Genomic DNA, 11,396 nt, shown 5'->3' with positions numbered 1-11,396 from the left:
AAAAGCTCCCCGGGCAGTAGGTTTACACAGATGCCTTTTGGCACGATGCTTCTCCACAACGAGTCTGAAGTTAAAGGAGACTTTAATGGTATAAGCAGTATGAAGGTTGGGTCCAAGATTAAAATGTAATTTTGTAAAATGAGTCTATTTTAGTAAAACATGGTCATAATTTAAAGAAGGTTGCTAAATGAAGACGACTAGACAGCCTAACAGCAAATAAATATAGCTCTGTGCTTAGCGAAACCTTTAAATTATCCTAAGGCAGCATGCAATTTCAACAGCAGTCCTGCATATTTAGCTTTCTAGGCAGCATAAGCACCACTCCTTTCCCACAACCACTCAGGAAGGGTGACGAACAACAGAAAGCTGTGCCTCGGCTTCTATTCTGTCATTTTCATGTCAGATTGTCCTTTTGCAGATTTCCTACAAAAGGATAAGGTGGGATCCTCCCTCCCAGGGTGAGGCAGAGCCTCTGTCCCATGTACTGTAGCAAAGGGGACATGGTGAGAGATCTGGATGGAAACCCAGGGATGGCTCTTGCAGAAATAGCTTCATGGAGGCCTCCATGCTCTCTCAAACTGTATGCATGTGAGGTGGTTGGTTTAACCAGCGCACAGGGTAGCTCCTGGTCCTCGTACCAGAGCCTGGTTATCATCACTGTTAGGAGTTAACACAGAAACCACATGCATACACGACTAAAACTGTTAAAACACAGGTTTCCACATGCATATCTCCCTCCTTTCACTTTGTGAGTTTAACATAAACAACATTATCTGGCAAGCTGAAAGCGCTTTCCTTACCACAAACATTTCCCCTCCCATGCACATTTTGAAATTCTCAAAGTGAGAGGTTGCAGATTGTTCTCACACAGATTTTCCCTTCCTTGATGACCTTCCCCTTTTTATTGACAGGCAGGGCTGTTTCCTTCCTCGCGATCCTGCTCGTTCTCCAGTGATAATTGCCATTTCTGACCAGTCCCATTCCCAAGTACAGAGCCTGTACCTACAGGTGGACATTTTAAAGGATGTCCTTGCACTGCAGTTATCAAACAAGGGGCTTTGCCAGTACCTCAAAAACTACCTACAGGTGGACATTTTAAAGGATGTTCTTGCACTGCAGTTATCAAACAAGGCGCTTTAAAAACAAAAGCAGTAGTATGGGAGTTGGCTGTCTTTGTTGTGTTCAGCTTGAAAACCTTTGGAGGTTGTCATTTTCTGTGCCCTCAGAAGATGCTGTGTGGGCAGTTCTTCACCCAGACCATCTGACTGGCTTGCAAAAAAACCCCACCCCACAAGACCTACAGCTCACAAGGATTAATAGAGTTTTCTCTGCTTCCCAAAACAACACTTCATTGATTTTTATTAAATTCAGAAACTAATCAGGCAAATAGCAACCAGGAAGAGAAAAGCTTTAAAATGGTGGGCTGAAATTGTAAATCTATGACATACTGTAACCACTCAGTGGAGTAATTTAATAATCACTTAAAGATAATGAACACTCTGTCACCCAAGGAAAACTTGGTAAGCGGTCTCTACTTGCAATAGCAGAGCAAGAGTTTTTCAGAACAATCACAGTATCTAACACCAACCTAAACAGACCAATATTCTCATTCAACTGATGAATTTCAGAGACATTTCACTTTTTAGTTGCAGCAATAGAACCTGCTTACCTGGGGGTCTCTCTCCTTCTCATGTCCTGACTAGCTCCGCAGGGGCACCAATAGCGGGGTTCTTCCAAAATGCAAGATGGGCTGTCCACAAAGGCTCCGACTTTGGAAATCATTGTTCCTCTCCCTCTACACAAGGTAACCCCAAACTGAATGGCTGGGGACTCACTACAATGGTGAAATGTATTTTTCTGGGAACACTATTGTTTCTAAGGCATATTTAATTTTTGATACTGGCTTGCACGGAGAACAGCATATTTGATGTATCTGAAGAAGCTCCTCTTAGCTTGCCTTTTACTTTGTTACAGGGCGCTGGCGTGTGGAGCAAGGTAGACTTAATATGTGCTTCAACATACATATTTCAGATATTTCTCCAATGCCCTATTTACTTCTTAGTTTTTTTCACAGCTGATGATTGTTCCATTTAGAACAAAATTTCTCCAGATGAAAAGTTCATAAATACAAACATACTTAGCAAGTCTTCCAAAATGCTGTTATTTTATCTGCCAGCAGCTACGTATAAATCAAGTTGTTGTGAAAGCCCTAATGATGATGTTTAAAACCTCAGTCCTCAGATCCTATTGAAAGAATACATTTCACTTCCTTTGTTCAACAAGCCAGCTCAAAGCTGTTTTTCTGGAAGAGGAGGTAGAACCACAGACAGTTTGTGAGCCTTTCAGATAAGATAGGGGCACCCAGCTGGCATACATTTGTCAGCCCAAGCCAATGCCAGCAAGCTCTGAGTGCTGCTGAGGATTACGTAAGGCATTAATTTTATAAATACAGCCTTGATAAACAGGAAGAATTAGGGAGCAGGTCTGTTGTACGACACCATTGCTGGAACATCAATGTGGCAGTGTAGCCGTTCTGCATAGTGCAAGCCCTGATAGCCAAGATGTTTTTTACATCCTCAAGCACATGGTAAAGCCATTTAATTTAATTTCTTATTTAGGTTCAGCCTCAGCAATGTAATGCTGTGGTTAACATAAAATTATTACAGGTGGATAGTAATCGTTTGCTTTTTCTAGCTACATTTAAGCTTCACAGTTCACATTTACATTTTAACTGCATTTGGACATCTCTCTTAAAAGCGATTATAGGTTATGGACTCCTCTTCTAATCTGTGAAATTGTTGCCCATCAATTTGTCATTTAACATTTTTCCACTCAGAAGACACAACCACAAAAATGGAAGAGGCAATGCAATCTAGCATTAACTACACAGTCAAAATCAAGATGTCTACTACACAGAATGTTCACCATTTGTTTGCTTGACATCAGTTGGGGCATTAACAATGGCAAATCATGCATGCAGTGTTGGTTATTAGCACAGATTTTTGTCAACTTAAAGATTAAAGATTTCAAACCAATTAAAGTAATTAGATTCTCAGTGTGGGGTGAAAGCATACACATTTTGCTGGCTCCAGAACAAACTATGGGCGTTAATGTGAAACAAATATGCCTCCTGCAACCTTTAGAAAAGGATACCTCTGCTGTCAACATTCAGCCTGAAAAGATGCTGTTATTTAGCCAGGGAAAAAAAGAAAGCTGTAGAATAACTGGGGGCCAAGGAGAAGTGAAATGTAAAATCCAAATAAACAACCCCAGGTAGCTTACAGATACAGAAAACAAAGCAAGAAATATTAGCTGCTTTTCAAAGCAGAACACTGTTGAATTACTTGCCATGAGAAACTACCTAGTTATTCACAGAATATAATTTTTCACTGTTGTCCCCTTACTTCTGCTTCTCTACCCTCATGTCCCTCACAGATGAGAACCTGGTCACAGATAGGGAAACTCGGGAGCCATAGTTTAGGATTTCACAGATAGAGATTTACCTCAAGATAATCAAACACATCATTCTTCATGAAGCCAAGTAAGAAAGTATCAATATTCGGGCTGTTTCCCAGCAGAGACTTACAGTACCTTATTCAACTCTTCTGAAATTCAAAGCTACTTCCTCTAACAGGGGAGGTACTAAATGCTAAAAAACTGGTAGACAGCTCTCCAGCAAGGCAAAGAGGCATGGGTACGGGACAGGTAGCTACAATTACATCTCATCTTCGTGTTCCATCACCACGTTCCAAAAACTACCCCACTCTACCATGGGTCAACTTGTGGCCACCATCTGTTGTCAAGGACAAGCAAATACTGTGCTGTTTTGAATGACTTTTACCCCAATTTTTTTTTGTGTTTGTTTAATGGATTCTCAGCGAGGTAGACCCCCATGACCTGAGAGTCTTCTGTTCAGGGAGAAGCCTCAACCTTTGCTGACCAACTTCCCATTAAGCCCCTCCAGGAAAATGGACTCCCACAGGAGCTACTGTAGTGTGGCCCCACCCTGGCAGATCCTCTCTTTTAGGGATCTCTACTGTTTCTTTTTATTTGCAGTTGAATTTCAGGTCATCTCAGGATGTGGGGAATAAAACCAATTCCCAAGCTCTGTCTTCCTCACTTCACTCCCTCATGTTGCTTGAGTCAGTGCCTCCCTCTTGCTCTTGCCCCCTAATCTATGCACTTATCCTAGGCAGCTCAAATCCTCTCCACCATTTTGGTTCCACTCTTACTCCACATTCCCTTCCCTATTTTTCTCTTGCCTCCACCCTCCATATCTCCCAGTTTTAGTATTCTCTTACTACTCAAGCACCTCATTTCCCCCTCCCCAATACTAGCCCCACAGTCCTCTTGCTTCCACCGCTCCAGGCTTCTTATAGTTCTTCAGCTATGAGGCCTCTGCTCCTCCAAGGAAAGTGTCTACTGGGACATGCCTACATCCTTCTTCCAAGCTCTGCCCCATGCTCCTTCTCTGCTTTTCCAAGCAGACCACCATCCTCTTAGTGTGAAATACGTATAAAAAAAAAAATTACAGAGTGCAGTTGTACAATTTTAATGTACTGCAAAGGCTTGACTTCAGAAACAGGTTCTAATGCTACTCTCGCATGCAGATACTCTTCCAAAAGACTGTGTTGAGTATCTCTTACTGACATACATCAATATGCCACACGCTCACTGAATTTCACTTTTTTAAAAGAGTATTTCAGATGAAAATTCTTTGATTGGCTAATGACCCACTGCATCTGTGTAGAAGCTACTCAGAAGAATTACGAAGTCCATTTAGTAAGGCCACACAACTTTAAAAGCCCAGTATATTGAATAAAATAATTTTATTTGTATTTACTTGATTTTTTTTTTAACAAAGTTTATGGAATCTGAAAGTAGACGATAAAAGGTAACTTAACTGAGACTTAATATGGGAGTTTCTCTACCCAAAAATATGTCAAACATTAGGATCATAAAGAACTCCAAGGTTCTGTGCTATACTGTATGATATGTAAACAGATTTTGAAAATACTTTCCCATTATATATTTTGACACAGTATGCACAAATTTAGAAAAATAAAATAAAAATGAAGTTTAAATGCCTCAAGGGATTTCTTAGAAGTAAAGCCATTTGAAGAGCCATTTACAGTCTGTGATGACAAACTTCCATATAATCAAAATATTTTTTCACAATGCAGAATACCCTACTGAAGACAACTCCCTGTCGAAGTGATGCCGGCAACACAGATCTGATTGTATGACTCCAGCACTTAAAAGAGCACATTGGTTATACATGGCTTTTAACCTTGGGCTACAACTATGCTACTACCAGAACTAAATTCAAGTCTAAATCAGTCATGTAGAGAGGTGTGTGTCATCTGAACACTGTTTAGAGTCCTTGTTTTCCAGATCTGATGAAGGTGGTGAAGGCGCTCTGAGGTTCTTGTGCTTACATTCAGGGCAGGATGAACTTTGCAAATACCAGATTCTCCAATTAATGACAAACCACAGATCCCAAAGTAGGCATGTAAAGCATCTGAAAAAAGGACAAAAAAGGAAAAAGAAAGTTATGTCAGGCTGTAACAGCCAAGTGTTCCTGGATTCCAACACCCCTGAATAATTACAGCCAAGGAAAACAAACGAGCGCTTACATTTTAAACTTGAGTTTTGACAGAAGAAATTAATTTCTGCCCAAAGCCACCATTGTGAACTGATAATCTGCAATCTCTGAATCTAGAGTTTGGTTTTGTTTTACAACAATTCTTGCCCACTACTTTATTTCTTCTGAGTGCTCAGGCCAAACAGCAAAAGAATTTGAGGAGCTGGGAACAATTGCTGTCCACAAAGCAAATTTTTTTTCCCAAACATGAAAGAATTTTTTGGCTGATTACTTGATGAACAGCTGACTACTGAAACACCAAAATTAGTGCCAATAGCTGCCAAACAGCAAGCTTTAGAAGTATGAAAGAAGTCATTACTTTACCTAGCTTCCCCCTTCCTGAGAGAATACCCTAACGATAGGAATTCATGAGGTGGCTTGATCAGCCATAACAGATGCCTGCCACCAAAAAGGGGTGGTCTTATTCCCCTGTCCCACGCTGCTCTTGCTGCCTACCTTACACCAGCACTACAGCTTGCTGAACACCCTCCATGACCTAAAGCAATCGAAAAAACATGGAAGAAAATTAACCCAAGCAGGAGAAAATGGACAGTTTTCTGACATTTTAGTGAATTACACAGGTTTGCAGAAGGTTTTGATACACACCAAAGGTAGTGCAAAAAGGAGGAAGGACGTGCCCCTGTACTTGGGGAAGCTGGGAGGAAGAGGAGTGAGCCTGCCTCCTCTGGGCAGCAGCAAGCCATTAGATTGGATTATCTGCCCCTGAAATCACAGGCTAAAGATGGAAAGAGGATGTGAACTTAATGTGCCCCTTACAAATTCTCAACACTTAGTCATCTTTTGGAGGTGTCGGTAAATTCATATCTGACTAAAATGATATTACAAGAAAGTATCTGGATAGAGAGACTCTGAAAGAAGGCTTCTGCTTATCAGCATTAATATGCAGACAGAAGCATGCTCAGCAGATACAGCTCCTCCTGACCTTGCAGAAAGAATGTCAGGCAAGGAGACCTCAACTTCAGGAAATACAGTATATTAACCCCTGTGGACAGCTCCACTGATACACACTAAAAACCATACACAAATCTAATTACCTGTATATGGTTATTTGGTGGGTTTAACCACAAAGTTCAACAGTTGTGCAAATCCATACTAACTTAATACTCAAGTTAGTTCTATCCAAAACATATATATGCAGCCTGTGTACTCCTCTGTTTCAAGCTATGAAATACACAAAGTTTTTCAAGGTCAAAAAACATAGGTCCAAACATTTTGTTTCATAAGTAATTCACAAATACGGAATGCAGCATGCAACCTTGCAACTACTTGGCTGCTGTCTTAAAAACATAACAAAGTAAGGTGTGTTTATACTTCTACGAGAGCAAATCTTGCCATAGTGTTTTACATGTAGTATTTGTGCACACTCATTTTCATCCTCTCACTCTGTTAAAATCTTTTGATCTTTCTCTTGCATAACCTGTAATTCACATGTGCTTCCAATTCTTTTATACTGCATATCATTTAAAGATAACAAGCTAGATGCATCAGGGTTGCAGCACAACCTCCTAGGGCATGCAGCAGTATATCTAGTAATTTAAAAGAAAAGTTTATTTAAATCTAGTCATGACTTATGTACAAGTCTGAAAAAAACCCAAATGGCTTTGGTATCTGTTCCAGCAAAATGTGGTGGATTAACCCTGGCAGGCAGCTAAGCACCGCACAGCTGCTCGCTCACTTCTCCCCCTCCACCCCCAGTGGGAGAAGAGGAAAGCAAGACTAAAAGTGAGAAAACTCGTAGGTCGAGGTAACTTGTAGGTCAAGTTTATAAGGAAAGCAAAAGCCACGGGTACAGGCAAACCAAAATCAGGAATTTGTTCACTATGTCCCGTCAGCAGGCAGGTATTTGACCGCTTCCTGGAAAGCACGGCTTTATCACATGTAATGCTTAGTTGGGAAGACAAACACTGTAATGCCAAACGTCCCCCGCTTCCTCATTCTTCCCCCAGCTTTTATTGCTGAGCACAATGCCATGTGGTATGGGGTACCCTGCGGCCAGAGGGGCCAGCTGTCCCGGCTATGCCCTGTCCCAACTTCTTGTGCACCCCCAGCCTGCTCACTAGCAGGGCAGGGTAAGAAACAGCAAAAGGCACTGACACTGTGTAAACACTGCTCCGCAACAGCTAAAACATCAGTGTCTTTTCAACACTGTTTTGGTCACAAATCCAAAACACAGCACCAAACAGTTGCTAGGAAGAAAATTAAACTACATTAATGTGGTTTAATGTTTGTAACAAGTAGTATTAACACAAGGTAGCAGACATAACTGCTTAACGTGAAAGACTTGGGGAAAAAAAAATGTATCAGTCACTTCTAAACAAAGAACAGAACAAATACAGTAGGTGTTCAATTCTGTTTTGAAGTATGAATCTCCCAGTGTCCGTGCCTGCTTTATAAAACAGTAATACTACTACTACAACGATATTCAGAAGATTTTTCAGATAAAAGTCTTTCCTATATTGGACAACCTGTAGATCACTATAAACAAAACAACAGTCATGTCCTGATTCACTTTGTTATGCTCACGTTTTCAAAGGTTTACAAGCATTTAAGAGTCTTTTGACTTTTTAGATTTATTTTCAAAGGCAAGAAAGTTTTCTAAGCTCACTGCTCAATAAGCATGCTGGTTCAAACAATATTTTAAATCAAGAAAAAATGTTAAATAATGCTACTGGCCTCCAGAACCAACAACATGTTGATGTCTGTTAGCATGGAAACATCAGGACTACAAAATAGTATTTCCCTGAATCACCAGTTGTGAAAAGTTATTTGCAACTTTGGAAGTCCACGTAATATATAGGTTATCAAAAGCAGTTGACTGTTTTCTGCAATTTCTTCTAGTCTTCTTCCTAAAAACATTACTGCACAGCAAAGACAGGTTGACTATCCACATTTAAACAGAGCTTTTATAAAGTAGGAGCTGCAGAAGTTCAAACTCTGAATCTATCTCTGAAAGCACCTTTGAAAAAATGGCATATTCTTACTTTGCAAACTTTCCCTGGAATATTCTGTCATATCTGAGTTTTGCAACACAACCAAATTGAGGCCACTGTTACCAGCTTTACAAATGCTGAATGCTTCGAGAAGAATGAATAATTTCTGTCCAAATTCAGCCTCAACAGAACTATTAACTCATTTGCAAGATGACCCATACCACTCTCATTACCTTCACATTTTGCATTTACACTGAAGTCCAGAGGACTGTGTACATTTAACCAACAGTAGGCTTTTGAGAACAATCAAGCTGCACAGATGCTTCATGTTAGTAAAGTGTGAAATCTTTATTGTGGAGACATACAACGATCAAGAGACAGCTTGCCTTTCAGATACTAGACTGAGCTTGTAGGAAGCTCAGCTGTGTACGTATGACAATGAAATCACAGTTCCACAGAAAAAAACTTTGCAGTGCTGCATTTATAGTCATTCTTCACATTAGAACTGCATTAACTTTTTACTCTTTCCTTCAAAACATGAACACAGGCTTATGTCACCGTCTGCCTGAGGAAAGAATGCTACAATAAGCCCACCTATCACAAGAAAACAAGATACAGAAAAAGCTTGCTTTATAGGAAACAGCAGTGTTCAGGCTGGAACACCAGAAAAATCAAAGCAAAACAGCTTTATTATTAGTCTTACCTTTCTCAAATCTTACCTCAAACAATCACAGCTATGCTAAAAGACAGGATAAGGAACTTTGCACATGACTGGGATTTTAAAAAGATTTTTTAATTCCTAGCTCACTAAGTAAATGGTTCATCATGATAAACAGAAATATTTCCTCCAAGTGACTATCTATATAATGCAGAGTAAATACAGCTAAGTCCTCAGGAATCCTAAGCTGGTTTTCAGGAGAGTGGGGAGAGCACATCTATCACAAGCACTGTGTTTTCAGTGTGGGTCCATCTTGAAAAATTCTCAACTATTGTTCAAATTGAAATGATGAAAGGATGAAATATCAGGGCACAGATTCTGAACAGACTCATCTTTTATTATGACTAAATTTTTATCTTATTTGGTCCATTTACAGACTGTTTATATTTCCTGTACCAAATGCCACTGTGGAACAAGGTTTGTTTTCACAAGTTTTAATATCTTCGTTGAATTCTAGCATATTCTGAAATTGTTTCAAATTAAGATTTTAGCATCTTTTCAAATTTTTCACTACTTCAAATTACCTATTTCCAAAAGGATAATAATTAACTTTCAGATATACTACATATAATTGCTATGTGTAACTACAATCTATAAATCGTATATAACTATGTAAACTTTGACTGTTTTTAAATACATCAATGACTTCTGAATAAGCTTAAAGGATTCATTTAAGGAAACAAATGTTCTGAAATATGTTACTCAGGCAATTTACAAAGATACCCACTGCACGATATTCCCTTTAACTAGAACAGTTAAACACACACGGAAAAGCTTGTCCAGCTCTAAATAGACAGCAATACTCTTTCAGCGATAAGTCTAAACAACAATAGCTCTCTTATTCTGTGGCTGAACAAGGGAAAACTACACTCCCGATCTTTCCCTTAAATTATGAAAATTTCATTATATTTAAAGGGTTTTTTCCATTTTTTGAAGAAGACTGAGGGGAAAAAACCTTCCTTTACAGCTCTAAGATGTCTGACTGCTGGAATGTATTTCTAGCTTACAACACACTCACCATAATTTTGAAAAGTAAATTTACCTGGATGGCTATCTGGCCACTTGGCAAATCCACCAACAAGCCGATCTTGAGTTGACAGGATGTAATTTCGGTTTTTCTCAAAATTTGTATATTGGAATATGTTCAAGAGCTGAAAAGAAATTAGACCGTTACAGTAATATACTAAATCTCAGTGTATCTTTAAGACTAAAATATCATGACTATTTATGAGATAAGCAGTGATAGCAGAGATAGCACTAATCTGGTAAACCTCCATATCCTGCATTTTTGCAAGATGAAAGACCTTTATAGTGATCTGTGCATATTCATGCAAAATGCGTAACTCTTGTGCCAAATACGTAACTTTTCCAAGCAAAGAAAAGATATGATGCTTAAAGAAATCAAAACAAGTCAGTTACTATCCTGCAGCTGTTCTGTACACTACCTTCAATGTTGCTCCCACCCAAAAGGAATAGCAAGTGTCTACAGGTTTGTTGGGTCGTCCATGGTAGCCATTCTGTTGTCTCATTATACACCACCTTCTTATTCTGTTCAGTTCTTTTTCTGAAAAAACTTCCTCCAGTTTACCCATCAAACACAGCGATGCAATACCACAAAATGTAGAGCCACCTGTGAAGAGAGAGTTGTTTTTGCAATGTTTTGATACCCAGATTTTCACTGAAGCATGTATAATCTCAGTCAGAACTTTAATTAGGGAACTAACCATTAAATAAATGGATTTTTAAAAGTACGAAAGTGTTAATTTTAAGTCTAAAAGCCAAATAAATAAAAACACTTTAATTCAGCTTGTATGTCAAAGGGGGGAAAAACCCAACCCAACTCTTGCGCAAATAAACCTGAATTCATTTTCTTAAAGCTGGATTGCCTCTCAATGCTGCGCAATTTACATTACACAGCAGTCCAGAAATAAGCAAATTGCAATGCAACAGAAAACATTTCTTCATATGTAACTTAAAAAAGAAAGCTATTGGGATGCCTGCAACCAGACTGAAGCAGAGATGCCAAAGGCAGTCTCAGACATAATCCCCCAGAGGATATAAACTGACAAAGTGTCTGATGAGC

General features: G+C 39.3%; 1 protein-coding gene across 1 annotated transcript; it reads right to left on the bottom strand.

Moving 5' to 3' along the window:
* Window positions 1-4,814: 4,814 nt before the first annotated feature.
* Window positions 4,815-10,991, bottom strand: LOC104074525 (geranylgeranyl transferase type-1 subunit beta-like; the record flags this gene model as incomplete). The annotated part of the gene is given in 4 exon segments (XM_009574671.1): window positions 4,815-5,387; window positions 5,390-5,521; window positions 10,356-10,464; window positions 10,759-10,991. Coding segments are annotated over 4 exon segments (521 nt in total), but the record flags the coding sequence as incomplete, so codon positions are not given.
* Window positions 10,992-11,396: the final 405 nt, after the last annotated feature.

This window comes from Fulmarus glacialis, unplaced genomic scaffold, assembly GCF_000690835.1.
Source record: "Fulmarus glacialis isolate BGI_N327 unplaced genomic scaffold, ASM69083v1 scaffold9193, whole genome shotgun sequence".
Classification (NCBI taxonomy): Eukaryota; Metazoa; Chordata; class Aves; order Procellariiformes; family Procellariidae; genus Fulmarus; species Fulmarus glacialis.
This window is presented reverse-complemented; position numbering and strand designations above follow the sequence as displayed.